The following is a 21,193-nucleotide window of genomic DNA, read 5'->3' as shown; positions in this document are numbered from 1 at the left end:
AAAAAATAAAAACCGCAGAGGTGATAAAACACCACCAAAAGAAAGCTCTATTTGTGGGGAAAGAAGGACATAAATTTTGTTTGGATACAATGTCACATGACCGTGCAATTGTCAGTCAAAGCGACACACAAAAAATGGCCTGGTCAGGAAGGGGGCAAATTCTTCCGGGGCTGAAGACATTTATTTTTATTTGTGTTTTTTGTTGCATTTAAGTGTAAATGTGAGATTTGAGTTCTTTTTGACCCCAGATCTCCCATTTAAGAGGTCCTGGCATGCTTTTTTTCTATTACAAGGGATGTTTACATTCCTTGTAATAGGAATAAAAGTGTCCACATTTTTTTTTTTTAAAAAGGACAGTGTAAAAAGAAAAAGTAAAAGAAAATAGGAAAAAAAAGAAATTAAAAATGTAAAGCACCCCATCCCGATGAGCTTGCGCATAAGCAAATGCTTATGTAAGTCATACCCACATATGAAAATGGTGTTCAAATGTGCGGTATCGTCACGATCGTTAGAGCGAGAGCAATAATTCTAGTCCCAGACCTCCTCTACAACTCAAAACTGGTAACCTGTAGAGATTTTTAAACGTCGCCTATGGAGATTTTTAAGGGTCAAAGTTTGTCACCATTCTGAGAGTGGGAGCAATTTTGAAGTGTGACATGTTGGGTATCAATTTACTCGGTGTAACATTATCTCTCATAATATAAAAAAAATTGGGCTAAATTTACTGTTTTTTTTTTAATTCAAAAAAGTGTATTTTTTCCAAAGAAAATTGCGCTTGTAAGACCGCTGCGCAAATACGGTGTGACATAAAGTATTGCAACAACCGCCATTTTATTCTTTAGGTTGTCTGAAAAAAATATATAATGTTTGGGGGTTCTAAGTAATTTTCTAGCAAAAAAAATGATTTTAACTTGTAAACACCAAGTCTGAAAAATAGGCCTGGTCCTTAACTAGTTAAACATGTACTGCAATTGTGTGAATTAGAAATCCCTGTATTTCATTGGATAGTTTGCTGGAAAGGGTGTATAGCAGTGTGTAGAGGGCCCAGACAGAATTTGCAGTATTAATATGTGGTCACACCCATTTAGCACCTGATAATTTAACTGCTTGCCACCCTCCCACCGTCAAATGATGTTGGGGCGGTGCGGCTCACGTTCTGGGACGCCATCATATGATGGCATCTCAGAACAGCTGTGCCGTGTTGCTAGGAGACATTGCGAACCCCAATCTATATAAAGAGCTGCATCCGCGGCTCTTTAACCATGTGATCAGCTGTGTCCAATCACAGGCGGTCACATGTAAACACAGAGATGCCGGTAATCGGCTCTCCTCGCCTGCCTGACAGAGGGTGTGGCAAGGAGATCCATTCAGCGGCATCTCCACGCAGGGGAACATCTAGGAATGTAACCAGGGCACTGATCATCAGTGCCCTGATTACAATATAGCAACATAGTGACACCAATCAGTGCCCACCATTGCTAGCAATCAGTGCCAACTAGTGGCAGCAATCAGTGCCCATAAGTGCCACCAATCAGTGACCATTAGCGATGCCAGTCAGTGCTAGTAATCCGTGCCCCTATCAGTGCTGCCCATCACTGCTGTCGATTAATGCCACCCATCAATGCCCACCAGTGCCACCTAACAGTGCCACCTATCAGTGCTCATCAATGCCACCTATCAGTAACCATTAGTGCGGCATATCAGTGCCTCCTCATCAGCACCACCTAATCAGTGCCCTTAAAGCGGAGGTCCACCCTAAAGTGGACCTTTCGCTCATCGGAACCCTCCCCCCCTCCGGTGCCACAATCGGCACCTTTCAGGGGGGAGGGGGGTGCAGTTACCTGGATAATCCAGGTAACTGCACCCACTTCCGGGATAGCTCTCTGCGGAAAGGGGCGTAACTTACGCCCCTTTCCGCAAGTGCCCGCCCCTTCCCGCAAGTGCCCCGTTGCCTGCTGGGAAACACACAGATCCCAGAGGTAGCGGGGAGCGTCCTTATTGCGCAGCGCGATTCGCGCATGCGCAGTAGGGAACCGGGAAATGAAGCCGAAAGGCTCCATTTCCTGATTCCCATACCCAAGATGGCGGCGGCAGGACCCGATAGACGACCTAGAGATCGGCTTCGGGTGCCGACATCGCGGCGCGCTGGACAGGTAAGTGTCACTATTTTAAAAGTCAGCAGCTGCAGTATTTGTAGCTGCTGGCTTTTAAAAAAAAAAAAAAATGCGGAGTCCCGGTGGACTCCCGCTTTAAGTGCTACCTCATCAATGCCCACCAGTGCCGCCTATCAGTGCCCATCAGTGTCACCTAACAGTGCCGCCTATCAGTGCTCATTAGTGCAGCATATCAGCGCCTCCTCATCGGCTCCACCTGATCAGTGCCCTTAAGTGCCACCTCATCAATGCCCACCAGTTCAGCCCATCAGTGTCGCCTCATCAGCGCAGATCAGTGAAGGCGTAAAATTACTTCGTTACAAAATTTACTGACAGAAAAAAGTAAAAAACTTTTTTGTTTTCAACATTTTTGGTCTTTTTTTTTTTTTTTTTTGGAAAAATTTAAAAAACAGCAGTGATTAAATACCACCAAAAAAAGCTCTATTTGTGTAAATAAAATAATAAAAAAATTGTCTAGGTACAGTGTAGCATGACCACGCAATTGTCATTCAATTGAGTGCCGAAAGCTGAAAAATGGCTCGGGCAGGAAGGGGGTGTAAGTGACCGGAAGGCAAGTGGTTATATCTTGTCTCTAAGATTGCACTCCTTCACATTGCACTTATATGTATATATTGTATAGTCCTTAACAGTATTGCTGTCATTACACATCGCTACCACCAGTCCTCCTCCAGTCACCTTCTCCACTCTCCTGACCTTGACTAACACAAGCCTTATACTCTACTGTTAAGCGATACAGGAAGCAGCGCTCAGCGCTAAGGCTGCCGGGAATTGTATTTTAGCCATGTGACACTCTGATTCCGGAGAGCGGGGATAGAGAATTTGTAAACTTCAAATCCCAAGATGCATTTCTCTGGAGGCGTCCTGTCTCCTCCCCCTCGCTTGAACGGAAGTAGAAAGGCAGGAAGGTCACGGTGGTAGTTTTTGCTAATCATCAACATGTTCGGTCAGGCTGTACGCCGCTTCGCGACCTCCGCTGTCCGCCGTTCCCACTATGAGGAGGGTCCCGGCAAGGTGAGCATGAGGGAAGAGCTGTCCTCTCCTGGGTGCACGCCTCGCACGGGGTTGTGACTGAATGAGGAAAGAAGACGTGCCGCTCTGTACGCGCAATATGTCTGCGGTGTGCTAGGCCGGGGCGGGAAAGACATGGTCATTGTGCGATCAGTAGTGTTCTTCCGCGCTGTATAGATGGCCGTAGGATATGACGCTGGCCTTGTGCCTTACATTAGGGTTTAATTAGAAATGCCTTATTTAGTCATTTAGCTTTTTAGGTTATATATTCGATTAAAAAATAAAAATAAATTCAAGTTGGTGCTGCCAACCTGAAACAATTCATATATTCCTGGTAAGTACCTGGAATGTATAAAATACTTCAGATAGAGGGGGGGCAGGGAAGGGGGACAAATCTAAAAGTCTAATTACTAGATGAGGCATTTTCTAAACCATATGTAAAGAATTCTGCAAATTGACTGCACTATATAAGTATTATATAATGCAATTTTATGGCGCTCTTTACATATAGATTGTACAGTCACATTAGTCCCTGTCCTCCGAGCTGACAATCTAAGGTCCCTAACTCGCATTCATACATACTAGGGCCAATTTAGATGGGATCCAATTAACCTACCAGCATGTCTTTAGAATGTGGGAGGAAACTGGAGTCCCAGAGGAAACCCACACCAGGAGAACATGCAAACTCCAGGCAGGGATTAGACCCAATGGCCCTTCTGCTGCTAGGTGAAATCTCTCTCATGGTGGGGAGGCTATGCCAGGTCCTTCATGCATGTAAAAATCTTAATTTTTATTTTCTTGGCAACAATTACTTAAACCTCAAAGTACATTGTATATATTCTGAAAGCAGAGGCCCTGTAGAATAAAAAGGTGATAGTTGCAAAATTTTCTCGCATGATATTTGCACAACTCTTTAAAGAGGAAGTAAACCCTGATGGGTTTACTTCCTCTTTGTCTCCCTGCAAAGGTAAAGCATAATGGGCTACTATGCATCGCATAGTAGCCCATTATGTGTCACTTACCTGACACAGGAGCCAGCGAAGTCACCGCTGTCCCCTGTAGTCCGGCGCATCCATCTTCTCGGTGGGTCTCGCTGCTCCGCCGCTGTCATTCGGCGAAGCCGCTATGACGTCACTTCTACGCATGCACACGGGAGCTGCCACTCGTGGCATATCGCCGTTGACCGTGGCGCACTCTTTTGGCAAATATCTCCTAAACCGTATAGGTTCAGGAGATATTTCTTGGACCTACAGGTAATCCTTAATCTAGGCTTACCTGTAGGTCAAAGTTGGTTGTAAGGGTTTACAACCACTTTAACTAGGAGCTCTTGTGCTAGAATTATTGATCATGCATACACTCTGACCTTCACAGCAATGTGTAACATGACCATGGTTCATATGCGCTCCCTCGGTTTGCCCAGATGTGTGGGGCAATAGTACGTAGGGCAATTTTTTATTTTAACTTCAGCTCCGGAAGGTTTTACCCACTTCCTGACCAGGCCCTTTTTTGTGATACGGCACTGCGTTATTTTAACTGTCAATTGCTCGGTGGTGATGCTGTACCCATAATAAAAAAAAAAAAATCGCTCCCATAAATGGAGCTTGCTTCTGGTGGTATTTGAATACTTTTTTTTTTTTTCCCCTTCACTTTAAACAAAAAAAAAATCTACTTTCTGCTATAAAATACATCCACAGCTCACACTGCCAACTCTGTGAAAGTGATCAATAGCTATGGAGCTGCCGTTTCGCGTTGGCGCCGTCTAAACAAAATCTACACAAGCCACCCACTTGTGATTAAGGCTGGGTTCACACCTATGCGAATTTCTTCGCATAGCAGGAGAATGTGACCATCTCTTTATGGAGCAGTTTCGCATATCTCCTGAGAAGCTGCAGAACACACTGCATAAAAATGTTGTGCTTCTTTGGCTCAGTTTCCGGGTCGAATTCGGGCAAAGATTTGTCCCTGAACCGGAGAGTGGGGACGCACAGCGCTCCTGTGTGATCCACAGCCGGTTCCAATGTGAACCGAGCCGCAAGGTTCACTCTTTGAACTGTCTACAAGGGTTGGTGTCTCGGAGAATTGCCTGCCAAATGCGACGTCTCCTATTTTTTTTTTTTGTTCTTGAAGCACAGCTTGGCAGCTGCAGCATTGTAGATGGGATTTTCTGACAGCGATTTCCAGACTGACCGTTGAGTGGAGTAAAAAAAAGGCACGTGATTTTAACATACCAACATAGCTATGTGGATGGGGACTACGTACAGCTGCTCTGGTGCTGTGACATCATAACACTGCACCATCTTTACACCGTGCCTACACTCAGTGTGACTGCCTTTACTCTCCATGAAGAGTGTATGTGATAAAGACATTGCAGTAGTGTAACAGGAAATGCTTGCACAAAGGCATACATTGGCAGGGTCACTAGGTAGTGCTTTATTAAAATCTGCACTTTTTTTAAGGGGGGGGGGGTTAAATTTGAAATTCTGACTCCTGTAGTGGGTGCTTCGTTAGGAGGGGGACTTCTGGTCCTGCGGCCTCTTCCTCTAGGCAATCTTCTGGGACAAGTGACAGGTCCCAGGAGATTGCCTATGCACTCAGGGAGCGTGACTTGAGCTTGCACAGTGTGCCCAGCCGGGTGCCCGGAGTGGCAATCGAAGGGCAGAGGAGCGACACACCATTTGGCCGCATTGCTGGACCATGGAACGGGTAAGTGTCTGTTTATTAAATGTCAGCAACTACACTTGTTGTAGCTGCTGACTTTTAATAAGCCTGGAACTCCACTTTAAAGAGAAAAAAAAAATCATGTTGGAGAAAACAGTTCATCATACTCAGATCTCTGGCTGCCGATGTCTCCTACCAACCATAATGTTTTGCAGTGTACACCCTGGTGTGCTGAGAATAATTGGGTGGAAGGGACAATGCAGTGCTTGTCATGTGCAGAAGTTATATCTATGGATAAAGGAGCTCTGTGACCTGGAAGAAATAGCAGGCTTTGTGATAGAAGAAGGGTTCCAAGGTCCGTGTGACGTAATGTGCAGATATTCTTTGCATATTGTGACAAGTGCCTACCACAATACTGAATTAAAGTGAAACTATACTCGCCTTCTATCTAGCTTTAGCCAGTCGGATTCCTGATACCAATCTTCAGCCTTTATCATTGGATGGGCTAAGATTACATCACTTCACGGCATGGTAGTTCATCTTGGCATCACTGAAATTGTACAGGGCATACTAGCAAGTAAGGAACTTTAATGCAGAAGAAACACAGTTCCCTTTTTAAGTTCCTCTTTTTTGTGCAATTAAGACCCTTTTTTTATTTATTTTTTAAGATTTTCAGTCTATGCTGGGAAATGTGATCCATTTGTGTGATAGAAGCGATGTTATATGTATGATGGAAATTGTTCACTTATTCTTTGCTACATGCAAACACATTACTTATGTGAATGTTAAACGATTATAAGTTGGTACACATGATGATGACATAACCGTATGAGGTGACCTGTGATACTGTAAACGCTTTCTGATGTACCAATTATACCTTGCTCACTATTAAGTTTGCTCCATTTTCTGTTTTTTTTTCAATGTTTCCTTCATGTGTCTTGCAGAACTTGCCCTTTTCTATAGAAAACAAATGGAGGCTTCTAGCTTTAATGACTGCGTTCTTTGGCAGTGGGTTTGCTGCCCCCTTCTTGATCGTCAGACACCAGCTTCTGAAAAAGTAAACCTTCTGAAGAAAACAAGGTATGTGCCTAATGTAAGAGCCACAAAACAATTTTTATTGTGGGTCAGGCATTGTAATAGTTTTGGAATACATGCTCTGTATTGGCTGCATATACAAGGCATATGGTAGTAAAATACCATTGCCTAGGAATAAGCCTGTACAATGTGCAGTGCAACCCATTCACTGTTCAATAGAGGATAGGACACTTATCTGTCTGCAAGGCAAAGGAGGTCTTGGCGTTCATCTTTATCATGTGTATGGGTTTAGGCTATCTGTGTTACCAGGTGCTCTTTGAAATCCAGCCCTTTCTTAAAGCATTGAGTCTGACTACTGTGATTGACTAAACTTCACGCTAGCCTATGTGCTGTTCTCTTAACCACTTACTGCCCAGCCTACAGCAAAATGACAGATGGGTGGTGGTTCAGTCATATGATGCCCAGTCAGGCATATCATCATCCGGCATGATAAGCCACGATCGCTGTTTTCTTTTTTTTTTTCCCCTTTTATTTCGCAAATAACCGCAGCTGTGATCAAATGCCACCAAAAAAAAAATCTCTATTTGTGGGAACATACCATGACCTCGCAATTTAAAAAGTGACAGAGCTGAAAATTGGCCGGGGGGAGAAAGAGTGCCCAGTATTGAAGGGGTTAACCACTTGTCAACTACATAACTGAATGTACGTCATAATTCAGGGTTATGGCTGCAGCTAGATGCCATAACCCTGGTGTGTTTTTATTTTATTTTTTTATTTTTTTTTTCCCCTTAGGCGGCCAGCTTTCTAAAATGCAAAACAAAAAAAAAAACAGCAGCGGATTCACCACATGGTCACTTCTAGAAGCAACCTAACGGTACTGGTCGGTAGCTTTGGGCACTGACAGTTTCTTCACATAGGGATGGCAAGATGGCCACCACTCATATTTATGCCCTTGGAGGACCGGGTCGACATCCCTTCCGGTCTTTCAGCCATGTAAATGTGCTTTTTATTTTCCCCCCAGATCTCTCCATAAAGCAGACCTGCCATGCTGTATTGTTATAGCACGAGATGTTTACATAAGTGATGAGAAATGTATTTATTTTTTAAAAGGGAGTGTTACTTTTTATTTTTATTTTTTTGCGCTCTGTTTTTGTGTGCAATAGTGAATGCCTACATAGATGACACCCACATATGTAAATGGTGTTTGCACCACACATGTGAGGCATTGTTAATGTTTGAGTGAGGGCAATAATTCCAGCACTAGCCCTCTAACTCTGAACTGGTAACCTGTTGAAATTTTTAAAGCATCGCCTATGGAGATTAAGTACCCTAGTTGGTGCAATTTTAAAGCATGACCTGTTGGGTATCTCTATTTACTTGGGTAACATCTTTTATATTATACAAAAATGGGGTATATATTCGGTTTGTTTGTGGTGGGGGTATTGTTTTTTTAAATTAAACTGTAGTCTTTAAAAAAAAAAGCGTTTAAAAAAAATTGCAATCGCCGCCATTTTATTCTCTAGGATCTCTGAAAAAAATAAAATTTTAAATTTTCGTGCAAAAAAAAATATTACTTGTAAACAACAAATGTCAGGCTGGGTCCTTAAAGCCAAGCTCCAGTCTCTGAAGTGAAAAATAAGTCAGCAGCTACAAAAACTGTAGCTGCTGACTTTTAATAAACAGCCCCTCACCTGTCTCACGAACCAGTGGTGTACTCACCATAGTCGTATCCTCACTCGCCGGCTTATTCACTATGGTCACCTGGCTGTGACAGCTTGCTGCTTCACAGCTGGGTGCCCACTGTGTGTGCGGCAAAGTGCTCTGTGACTGTTTCTGTGGTCTTCAGGGACACACGACAAGTCCCAGAAGACTTCGGGTGGAGGAGAACGTATGCCTCTGATCGTCTAAGGTGGTGAGAGTGGGTACCTGTAAAAATTGAGCATCAGCTCTGCTCAGTTCACAAACAGTAGCTGGGAAGAGGGGATAATGAGAGATGCACATAGGCTACCGGTGTTGATCAAATTCTGAAACAGCTAAGTAGCTGTGTGGGGTGTTTTTTTTTTTTTTTTTTTTTTTTGTTTTGTTTTGTTTTTTTTACACATATGAGCTTTGTTAAATTGGTACAAATTTCTTTGACTTAAAAAAAAAAAAAAATTATTTTAGTAAAAACAATGTGCATGTGATGATTAAGTAACAGTATGAAAAACCGTGATACTGTAAACGCTTTCTGATGCACCAGTTACATAAGTTATAGCTTAACTTGATTGTTCCTCTTCTCATTCTGGGTTTTTTCCTTTGTTTCTGTTTTTAGGTTCAGTGGACCGTCTTGACAGAATTTCCCAGCCATGAATGGATTGTAAATAAATAAGTACATATGATATTTGTCTCTGTTGTTTCAACCATCCTATATAAATATGATTCTAACTTGACTGAGTTACTGTAGTGTTTGCAGAACACAATTATTTATTTTTTCTTGGTTGTTTGCCATTATAGAATACTACAGGTAGGCATGCACCGACATTTCGTCCGAAAATGGCCTTTTCAGCAATTTGCTAAAGACCGATAATGGAGCTGAAAATGGGGTAGGGCTTCGCCCACCCCTGGTGCTGCCTATGGGTGGCTTTCTATATCATAGAAGAGAGGAGTGCCGCTGCCTGTTTGATTACAGCGCTGGGAAGATCAGCTTTCATTTCAATAGCTGTGTGCAGTCACATACAGCCCCTCCCCTTTATCCGGGCACTTTGATAGACAGATTATCCGTCCAATCCTGGGAGGGGTGATCGGTCTATCAAAGTTCCCAAGCCAAGGGGGGGGGGGCTGTATGTGACGGCGCACAGCAGGGGAACACACAATTATTGAAATAAAAGCTGTGATGTTCCTGGCACTGTAATCAAACAGGCTGCTCTCCTATCACTTCACAGGCTGCACTACTGGGGACACAGGCTGGCTGCATCGATCTCCTGTGTTCCCAGTCTCTGACCATCTCCTGTATAAAAATATTTTTTTAAACGGTCACTATCGGGGCTGTTTCGGAACCACACTTACAGGCCTATTCCACCCTTGGCAACATGTATTCAGGGTGCAACTCCTTGGGGCTCTGCCTGCATAGTTGCTTCATTCGAATGAGTAAACTACAAGTCCTCACTGACCTCACGGAAGACAGGTGTGTAGTTATCAATGGCATGGGGGGTGAGGTAATCAGTGAGCTCGTAGTCTCTTGACACTCTTTCAGCTCTCTTAACTGCAAGCGCTACAGGCAGAGTGCTGTATAAAGAGTTTTGCAGGAGCCTGAAGTTGCACCTGTAATCCACTGATCTCTGGTGCAATGCTTTTCAGGCTCGTGTGGGGGAAAAAAATAATAAATGCCCTCTTATTTTTGCAGGGCTGTGTGCTCCTTCCCACACTCACACTTTTAAAGGTAAACTACTCTTGCTGAGGGGGAGGAAACAAATCTCCCCTGGTTATTGCATGAACTTTTGGGTAAATACAGTTCAGAGATCCACCTGTTTGCTATTTGTTTTAAATTTCATACATTGCTTCCATTATGCAGGTAAACACTGCCTTTGCTCCATGTGAACAAGGCCTTAAAGTAGAGCTATTTAAATTCTCATCACATGATTTCCGATACCCAACCATCATGTTGTGTGTTAAAAAATAAAAAAAATTTATGACACAGATTAAACAAAAGCTCACCTTACATTGTGATGTAAAGGGATACTGTCATCATAGCATACTTTTAATTTAATCACCTCAGTATTCCCTCGTTCAATACGTTTTTATTGACAAAGGAAAATCAAATTTTTTACATATAACGTCCTTCAAGGTTACATATTGACGAGTGCAATATGCACATAAGCATTACATACGTTCTTACAGTGCAATTATTGTGTGAACGGGATAATACTGACTCTCGGGATGAGTTTCACGCCTGGCGACCTGACTGAACAGATGGCTGACCCGACACCCCCACTGGGCTCACGGGGGGGGGAGGGACCCGGCCCCCTCTAGTGGTTCCACAAAAGTCATGCGGACCCAGCCTGTAAGATCCAAACTGATGTGTGGAAGAACGTTTTCAGTAAGTAGACATAGTGAACTGATGCTTCTCCCTCCCATGTTACATTCACTTGTATCTCCCTAACTAAACAAAGGAAATAAGGAAGGGTTACTGGGGGGGGAAAAAAAATAGAAATAAAGAGAGAAAGGGAAATGAAAAGAAAATAGAAAACAAATAAGTCCTATGTAAGCGGCAAGGACAGCAACAGACGGAGTTGTGCAGGATTATACATGTGGAGTTTCTCAATACTGAAGTGATCGCGATCACAAGTTTTCCATAAGGCCTGCATTGAAGGGAGCCTACTCTGGGATGCAGCGAACATAGTTTCATAAGGGGCGTGCATGTTGATGGTCATTATAATTTCTTTCAAGGACGGGGGTTCCAGGGCTTTCCAATGGCAAGTTATTACCAATCTAGTGCTGAGCAAAATGTGAGAGACCAGTCTAATATTGGTTGGGAACATCTCTATGCCTAGAGATAGAATGGCTAAGCCTGGATTATCATTTATATGTAACGTCGTAAGTTGTGATATTAAACGAAATACACTGGTCCAAAGCTTGCATAAGCATGGACAGTCCCAGAGTATGTGGAACAGGATGCCTATATTGTTGCAGTTCCTCCAGCATAACGAGGATATGCTAGGAGCAAACTTAGAGATCCTATGTGGGTCAAGTACCACCTTAGAAGAATTTTCTGTGACAATTCCCACAAGTTAACACTTTTGGTAGAGGTATACGTTATTCGGAGTGCTGTACGGCAGTTATCCAGTGTGAAGACCTCAGCTAAATCCCGTTCCCATCTCACAATATTAGAGGGTTTGAAGAATGTTGATTTATCGCCTATGGATTTGTAAAATAGTGAAATTCCCTTTATATGATTTAGTGAGATGCAGGACTATCCTCCAGGGGAGTTGTATAGGGGGCATAGGATTGGTGTGCAACAGATGTTGAATTTGGAGGTATCTATAGTGTTCTGAGCCCCCCAACCCATACTCAATTTGTAGAGATCTAAAGGTTTTGATTGCAGGGCCCACCATTAAGTCCTCTAGGAGCATAACGCCTTTCTCTAACCAGTGCGAGACATGGAGAACCGGGATTAATTCGGAAAGGCTAATAATTGGGACAGATAAGGAGGCAGAGGGAGATTGAAACGTTTGGGCCGTTAACGTCTTCCATGCTGACAAGGACGCCAATATCGTTGGGGCCAGAGGCATATTGTATGAGGAGGTGAACGTGTTTGCTATTAAGTAATTATGGAGATTTTTGTTGGAAACCTGGCTCTCTTCTAATTCTCTCAATCTAGTTGGAGGTGAATCAGGAAACCACATCTTCAGCTGAGCCAGTACTGAGGCCATGTAGTGGTCTCTAATTTGTACGTTGCCCACCGCCCCCCTATTTTAGAGTGTACCGAATTTTTCCCTTTCCACAGAAATGTATTTAATATAGCTTGGATTCTGGAGAAAAAGCTTTTAGGGGCCGCAACGGGGAGTGATCTGAACAAATAAATCAGTTGTGGAAGAATTACCATCTTAAATGCCGCTAGACGACCTGACCAAAGTAATTCTGTTTTAGATAACGCCTGAAGTTTCGATGGCAGGGCGTTCAAGATGGGGATATAGTTACTTGCATATAAATCTTTAGTGGACGCGGTCAGAGTGAGTCCCAGGTATTTAATACCCTCATTGCTCCATTTATATGGAAACCGTGAACTGAGTTTATACCTTAGGGCTGTGTTCGCCCCCAGCCCTAGTGTGTAAGATTTCCCCTCGTTGACCTTTGTAGTACGATATTTTGTTAAACATTTGCAAAGTTTCATGTACTGAAGCCAGGGATGTTTCCGGATTGGTAAGCATTAAGATGATATCATCAGCAAATAAACGTATCACATGTTCAGATTTATGGGCTTTGAACCCAGTTGGGTGTGACCTGATATATACAGCCAATGGTTCCAAGATTAAGTTAAAAATTAGTGGGGAGAGTGCACACCCTTGGCGGGTGCCATTAGTGGTATTAAATGGGTTGGAGATGGCACCAGAGGTGAATACCCTAGTCGAGGGTTTTGAATATAAAGCCATTGTAGCATCCAAGATGCTACCAGAAAAGCCATCTAAAGCTAAAACTTTACGCATGTAGCCCCAATGGACTCTTTTGAAGGCCTTCTCCGCATCCAGCGCAAGGAGCAGAGAAGACCTCCCCTCCACATTACCAAGGTGAATAATGTTGGTAAGTCTCCTGGTAGCATCGAAGGTCTGGTGTCCTCTTGTGAACCCAGTTTGATCAGGGTGTATCAGATGGGGAAGGATGTCTATCAAACGGTTGGCTATGATTATGGCATACAATTTCACATCTGTATTTAGCAAAGAGATGGGTCTAAAATTGGCTGGTATATTCGGATCCTTCCCCGGCTTCGGCAGAGTCGCTATCATTGCACTCAACATTTCTGGTGGGAAGGACGAGGAGGCAGCAGCGTTGAATATCTCAGTCAGGTAGGGTAAGAGGATTAATTTATAGGTTTGGTAATATTCCCCTGTGAACCCATCAGGGCCTGGAGATTTGGAGGAGGGTAGGGAGTCGATGACTTTACCCATTTCCTCTGTGGTGAAGGGTGAGTTAAGGTTTGCTATGTGTTGTAGGGAGGGAGATATGTTGTAGGAAGTCATTGATTACCTCGTCCGTAGGTTGAATAGTGTAAAGGTTGCTATAAAAGTCACTAAAAGCATTGGCAATGTCCTGAGGGTGTTGTAGTTTGGTGTTTGTGGGATGGAGAATGTATGGAATTTTGGATTTGTGTCTATGACCCTTACGCTGATGTGCCAATACTTTCCCAGCCTTGTTGCCCCCTGCATAGTATGTCATTTTAAGTCTCTTAGTCTGCTGTTTGAATTTTTCTAATAGAAGGAGTCTGAGATCGTATTGTAGTTGAGTTAGTTTTGCAGTTAAAGATTTGGACACGGTCTGTTTGTTTTTTGTTTCTAATTCAAAGATTTCAGTGGTAAGTTTGCGTACGCGATTTTGCTGCTGCCTCCTTGCCGCCGCCCCCAACTTAATAAAAATTCCCCTGATAAACGCTTTGTGGGCATTCCAAAGTGAGAAGCAATTTGTTACAGATGGAGCGTTAATGGAGAAAAATTCACTCAGGTGGTCCTCAATGAATTTTTGGTTTCTGGATTGTTGCATAAGTTATGAATTTAGTCTCCAGAGGTGAGTCTGTTTCGTAGCAGAAGCATCTGTTAATGATAGCGTGATAGATGCATGGTCAGACCACGTTATGCTATTGATTGAGGAAGACACCGTTTTAGACAGTGTACGATAGTCGACCAGAAACAAATCGATTCTTGAGTAGGTGTGGTGGGGATTGGAGAAAAAGGTAAAGTCTCTCTCTCTCCAGCATGCAAACATCTCCACACAGCGTACAAATCTTCCACATGCAGGGTACTATGAAGGGAAGCCATTTTGCGTTTTGACTTGGACGTAGAGTTCGCAGACGGTTCCGGCATCATGTTGAAGTCCCCGCAAATCACCAGAGAACCTTTCTGGCATTTCCTCACTTTCCTCATCAGTTTGCGGAAGAATCGTAGTTGATGTGAGTTGGGTGCATACAAGTTCACAATAGTATAAGTCAGCTGGTTAATGTCGCAAATCAACATCAGATATCTGCCCTGAGGATCAGCTATTTCCATGTGTAAAGTAAATGCAACAGTATCTTTGATCGCTATCATGACTCCTTTTGTTTTGGAGCAGGCATTTGCAAAAAAAATGTGCGGAAAGTTTTTATGTTTACACACCGGTGCAGCTGTGGCACAGAAATGTGTCTCTTGAGCGCATGAAATGTCAGACTTGTTTACTATTGCCTCTTTCCATATTTCCTTTTCACGGGGTGGTTAAGCCCTTTAGCATTGACAGACAACAATTGGATAGCCATAAGGGGAGTAAATAGATGTGCTGGACTGCAGCGTCTCACATACATGTAGGGCATCAAGTCTCCTACCTGGGGAGTCTGTGTAGCAAGTGTTGACTTTACCATAGTGTGAGTACTCACTGATATGGAGAGATTGAAATTGAGTGCGTCAAGCTTTCACCGCTGCTGGAGTCAGACGACGACCTCGGCCTTGAGGAAAAATAAACTTGGATGTAGTAATCCTCGGACTTGGAATGTGGTTGCAGAACTCCGAAAATAAAAAGAAAGAAGTAAAAAACACAACAGTCACAGAAAAAACAGAACATGGTATCATAAACCAGACGCATGGACATGCGTTTCCACTGAAAGGAGCAGAACACAGGAGCGATCCGCCCCATACTGGTCACGAATAGTGCACGAGTGCAGCCGGATGCTGCTCGGGTAAGTCTAAGCCTAGCGGGTAGCCTAACACTCCGCTACGGGATACAAAACTACTCCGTGATGTAGCGTTTATTTGTGCGACTTGGCGTTATTGTGGGTGACCTTTAGCCAGCCCGGGCTAGGTAGTTGCCTACATGTAGCTCCGGAGACTTCCTCAGAAGTTTCAGGGAGAATGTTCCAGTCTCTCAACAAGGATAGACCTTTATCCAAAGAGTCCACAACATATGTGTGATCTTGTCTGTTGACAGTGAGTTTGGTAGGGTAGCCCATCTGTATGCTATGTTATGGTTACGTAGCACTTTTGTAATAGTGTTCAAGTTTCTCCTCTTCTGCAGTATATGCTGAGATAGAGAAGGCAAGGAATAGTGATGCGCAGTACTATAATGGGAAATTTAGCCTGAAAGGCTAATAGATTCTGTAAGCAGTAAGATTGTTGGGTGATAAGTCTACTACCGCCCAGACTAGAAGGATGGTATGTAAGAAACCGATATACGTGTTTTGTGAGGAGCCCTCACTCCTATAAAGTAGTAGTGTTTAAAATAAGGATTAGGTGGATATATAAGCATAAAAGGAGAAAAATTCCAATAATTGAAGCTAGTGATTCCCAATGCGATTTGTTAGAATTAGCAGAGTCGCATAAAGTGACAGTGCTGGACAATAAATAGGTCCGTGAAAATGTCTACTACATCATAAAGTGAATTAAATAATATACATAAAGCAATCAACAAAATATATAGTGATTCCCAATGCGATTTGTTAAGATTGACAAAGTCGCATGAAAGTGCCAGTGCTAGACAGTAAATAGGTCTATGGAAATATCTACTCCACCATAAAATAAAACAGTCACTAACTTGATGAATCAATTTGTGCAGAGAGTGGTTGGTTGTGACTGAAAAAATCGCATAAAGTGCCAGTGCCAGGAAAAGGTTATAAAAAGTAAATACGTGCGGGTGTCTTCTATCATATAACAAATAATATCAATACGGTGAACAATTCAATAACACAATTGTGCAAAAAAATGGCAGAAAATCTGAAAAACGCATGAACAATATTAGTGTTGAAGGAAGGGAAAAAATCCCTCTAGAAATTATCCATAAAAGGCTGTGCACAATACTTGAAAACTATATAAACAAAAGAAAAAATTATATAAATTGCACAATGACAGATATCAGAATGTGTCCATTCAACTTGGGCGACAACCGGTGGCGATTATATCAAAAATCGCATATATCAAGGAAATCGCATACGGTGCTGGTGTTTGGATATATGTGCACTATAGAGTAGCAATATAATCGGTGGTGGTAGTGGTGATGGTGAATATATCCCACGTGGTCCTGTGTAGTCGAAATATGGGTGTCCCCTTACCTTACAGCTGTAAGGTAACAGCATATAATATATGTATCCTCAGGGTTCCTGGTGATCTTTATCCCTCGAGGTCCCGTTCCTGTGTCCCCAGATCCTGACGGAAAGATCACTGGCACTTTCATGCGACTTTGTCAATCTTAACAAATCGCATTGGGAATCACTATATATTTTGTTGATTGCTTTATGTATATTATTTAATTCACTTTATGATGTAGACATTTTCACGGACCTATTTATTGTCCAGCACTGTCACTTTATGCGACTCTGCTAATTCTAACAAATCGCATTGGGAATCACTAGCTTCAATTATTGGAATTTTTCTCCTTTTATGCTTATATATCCACCTAATCCTTATTTTAAACACTACTACGTTATAGGAGTGAGGGTTCCTCACCATTCCCTCACAAAACACGTATATCGGTTTCTTACATACCATCCTTCTAGTCTGGGCGGTAGTAGACTTATCACCCAACAATCTTAGTGCTTACAGAATCTATTAGCCTTTCAGGCTAAATTTCCCATTATAGTACTGCGCATCACTATTCCTTGCCTTCTCTACCCTGTAATTGGGGTTCAAGTACCCCATTCTCAGTGTGTGCAGCGGTACAAAAACTAGACTTCTTCCTGATTAGGCGCAGGAATAACTTCTTTTATATTTATGCTGAGATAAATCAGTGTAAAATTGCAAGTGCTGGTAATGGGATGGGATTTGCAGGCACATTTTTTGCATAAGTTTGTTCTTTTGCGTGAAAACAGTGTAGGCGGAGCAGGACATCTCTGGGGATTTTCTCTGGGAGGAATGACGGTTTAGGTAAACGATGAATTCTATCTATGGTGACTTCCATGACAGGTCAGGCAGGAAAGAGGTAAAGAGGTCAGTCACAGAGGAGCGCAGGTCTGATGTCTGGACTGACTCGGATCCCCCTAATTTTGAGGTTGTTCCTCCTGGATCTGTTTTCAAGGTCTGCTATTTTGTCTCTTATCCAGGCCGAGTCCTCCTGTTCATCATGGGCATCCACCAGGTCATTTATGGTGGACGCAAATTCTCCCATTTTCCCCTCCAAATGCTCCACCCTTTTTTCCACCGCTTTCAGTTCACTAAATCTATGCATACATCTCAGCATATCTGTTTGTAAAGTACTCCTTAGAGAGACCAACATGTCTTTTAATACAGTATCCAATACAGGCTGATTTGTAGTGGGATAGTTATTAATGGAGTCATGGAGCTCTCTAGTGTCATCCTCTGAGTCCACCACTGGACTCGGTGCGGGGCTGCATCCAACGCCATCCAGCTTAGGCTTGGTCTTAACTGGGCTCCCTGATGGTGAGGATGAAGGTGGGGAGTTGCGCTGGCAAAATGATCCATTATTGTCTGGGGATGTTACCCTGGAGAGCTGTCGTGGGTAGGTTATTGGCAGCTAGCGTGTGTGCCTGGCCAGCGCCATCTTGCCTATCTCCATGTCGCGGCTGAGTGAAGAAGTCCGTCAGCCTCTGTGGCTTGGATGCCCCTTTCCGCTTGCCCATCCTGCGGTTAATGTGTGCCCCCACCGGATCGCCAGGTGTGCGTTCAAAAATACGGAGTCTGAGAGACGTTTTGGGCCGCTGTATCCTCGGTGTAGCGGGAGCTCCGGAGCTATACATCCATACGGCTCCGCTGCAGGCCACGCCCCCATCACATCAGTATTCTAATAGAACAAAAGTTCTTTATGACAATCCAATATAAGCTTACTACCAAAATATAAAAATCTTTGTTGGGCTTGCTGCCTGTCTCATGTCCATTTCAAACAACATCCTGGATTCCCTGCATGCTTTGCAGCTTCCCCTCAATTTCTAAGAACTACATATCCCATGGTACCTTGCTGCCTGCAAGTATTGATTCTGCCTCCTGAAACTCTCTTCTCAGCATTGCTGTAGTTCAGAAGGTAGGCTCTGTGAAAAGCGAGTACCTACTGCCGGGACATATGTTACATAGAATTAAGGAAGTAAATGTGTTGGGATCTGTACCAAGTAAGTTTGCAAACTTAAAGATCACTCATTAATAGGAGTAGCCTACAACTACACAATTTATCGGTGTATAACATGCATTTTTTTTTCCCCCCCCCTTAAAATCTGGAAAATTGCAGGTGCGTGTTATACGCCAATCCCCCACCGATTTTAAACCTGTGGAAACGGCTGAAAGCTGCTGAAATACATAGGACATCTGGCTCTGTATCTCAGCGGTGTCATTTTTAAATGGCAAAGCTGCATATGACACTGATAAGGCTGCATTGATGGGCGTTTAAATGTAAGTTTTTTTTATTTTTTGTCCTTAAAATTCTCTCCTAAACTTGGGGTGCATGTTATACACCGATAAATACGGTAATTGAAATTCAGTGTGACATTTAATTTACATTTTGCCCTTCAGTCTCTGGGCAGAGAGCCAGATAACTAGCACTTTCAGAATGATTTGTTGATGGACAGGTATAAATTTAGTGCGAAGAGACAAGTGGCACCAAAATAAAAATAATCTAAATACCAGTGTAAATGCAATATAAATATCCCCACTGCTGCTGTAACACTCAGTGATTCACCACACTTAATAAAAATGATAATTGCCTTATAGGGCAGTGCTGTGTGTCTTTGAATCATTACATTAAAAAAAATTATACAATCCCTATTTTCCATACAATGATAAATGGCACAGTGCAGCCAGTCTGAAAAATTATGAAAAAACTACTTTTCTTGGTGAAGAAACAGTTCTTTTATATTAATGTGTGAAACACAATCGCTGCTGTGTATATCCGTCCTTTTTGGGATCAGTAACTCGTGCATACCATCGCCAGCCAAATTGCCTGCTCACCTCACAGATGCGTTAACTCAGGAAAAGATCTCTCTTTAATTCCGCCACAATCTCTCCAACACGTCCTAATAGCAGGAACGCCTATATTCCCCAGGCTGCAGGTTTGTACAGGTAACTTCCAGGAAACGCCCTCCTTATAGCTCAGCTTTTCTCAATACAATTATTGGCATGTCATAACAAGCACAGCTACCATAGTGCTCTCTGTTTGTGCTTTTATTAAAGGGCACACTTACAAGATCCAAAGGTTATAACGGCATATATAGATATATATAAAAAAAAAATCCACTCGTTCATCACGGGCATGGACTCACGATCACTGCATGACTTATAGGCTCGGATCCTCCCCGCTAAACGTTTTGTCGCCCTCTCATTGGGCTTCATCAGTAGATGGGCGAACCGCTTCCCCTCAGCCTTGATATAATGTTGCCTAGGCAACCCTTCAGGCGTCAGCAGTGTCTGTGGACACTCCCAATTCCTGTAGACTACGGGACACAAATTCTTGCACTAGAAAGTGTTGCCAAAGCAGAAAAATCAATTTATGTAACTCAAAAATGTTCTCCCCAACCTGCACCGCAGCAACCTCCTGTTACAATCTAAAACAGGAATTAATAAATACATATGCCTAAAATTGCAATATAAACCTGTAATGTTTATCACTCTATACAATTTTACCCAATACCAATATAAAATCTAATAAAATTCTTTAAAAAAAAAATACATTTCTTTGTTTTTGTCATAAAATTTTGTAAATTAAGAATTTTTTCTTCATACATTTTGCCCAAATTTTATACTGCTCTATATCTTTGGTAGAAATAATCCAAATCGTTGTATATTATTCAGTCTTTGTGAAAGTTAGAGTCTACAAACTATTGTGCCAATCACTGTAAATTGATCACACCTGAAGTACTGATGGTCTCTCTCATTTCTTGAGACCCTAACAAGCCAGAACAGTACAAATACCCCCCCAAATGACCCCTTTTTGGGAAGTAGACATTCCAAGGTATTCCGAAAGAGGCCTGGTGAGTTTTTTTGAAGTTGTAATTTTTTTTCCACAATTCTTTGCAAATATTTTTTTTTTCACAATGTGTCATTATCAGGTTATTTCTCATACACATCATATGCATACCACAAGTTGCACCTCAAAACACATTCTCCTACTTTTCCTGAGTATGGCGATACCACATGTGTGAGACTTTTACACAGCGTGACCACATACAGAGGCCCAACATTGAGGGAGTGCCATCAGGCGTTCTAGGGGCATAAATTACACATCTAATTTCTTGAATACCTTTTACACTTTTGAAGGTCCTAGAGCACCAGGACAATGGAAATACCCCAAAAAATACCCTATTTTGGAAAGAAAACAACCCAACGTATAATCTATGAGGCATATCGAGTCTTTTGAACATGTCATTTTTTTTCTACAAGTTTTTGGAAAATGTGGAAAGAAAATGAAAACTCTTTTTGGTTTTTTTTCTACACAAAGTTACATAGTTACATAGTTAGTCAGGTTGAAAAAAGACACAAGTCCATCCAGTTCAACCAAAAAAATAAAAAATATATATATAATAAATATACCAGCCCATATACCCAATTCTATACCCACAGTTGATCCAGAGGAAGGCAAAAAACCTCAGCAGAGCATGATCCAATTTGCTAAAGAAAAAAATTCCTTCCTGATCCCCCGAGGCAATCGTATTTTCCCCGGATCAACTTTACCTA

At 42.5% G+C, this 21,193-nt stretch overlaps 1 protein-coding gene and 2 non-coding genes across 4 annotated transcripts; all 3 read left to right on the top strand.

Annotated features, from left to right (window-relative positions):
• The first annotated feature begins 3,026 nt into the window (after positions 1–3,026).
• On the top strand, positions 3,027–9,304 carry COX7C (cytochrome c oxidase subunit 7C). 2 transcript variants are annotated; one of them, XM_077462437.1, is made up of 3 exons: positions 3,027–3,185; positions 6,785–6,933; positions 9,187–9,304. In XM_077462437.1, exons 1-2 carry the CDS (start codon positions 3,111–3,113, stop codon positions 6,899–6,901), a joined length of 192 nt encoding a protein of 63 aa, XP_077318563.1. In that variant the 5' UTR covers positions 3,027–3,110; the 3' UTR covers positions 6,902–6,933; positions 9,187–9,304. The 2 variants fall into 2 exon arrangements, with proteins under 2 accessions (XP_077318563.1, XP_077318562.1); XM_077462436.1 differs by having other exon boundaries at positions 3,038–3,185; positions 6,785–6,920.
• On the top strand, positions 6,644–6,707 carry LOC143941517 (small nucleolar RNA Z39). Its single transcript, XR_013264206.1, has one exon. It is a non-coding gene; the product is annotated as a small nucleolar RNA Z39 (small nucleolar RNA).
• Positions 9,049–9,110, top strand: LOC143941515 (small nucleolar RNA Z39). Its single transcript, XR_013264205.1, has one exon. It is a non-coding gene; the product is annotated as a small nucleolar RNA Z39 (small nucleolar RNA).
• Positions 9,305–21,193: the final 11,889 nt, after the last annotated feature.

Source organism: Lithobates pipiens, unplaced genomic scaffold (genome assembly GCF_037356315.1).
Source record: "Lithobates pipiens isolate NorthernLeopardFrog02 unplaced genomic scaffold, aLitPip1_a1.2 Scaffold_3, whole genome shotgun sequence".
NCBI lineage: Eukaryota > Metazoa > Chordata > Amphibia > Anura > Ranidae > Lithobates > Lithobates pipiens.
The sequence above is the reverse complement of the archived record's forward strand: the minus strand, read 5'-3'. Positions and strand labels throughout refer to the sequence as shown.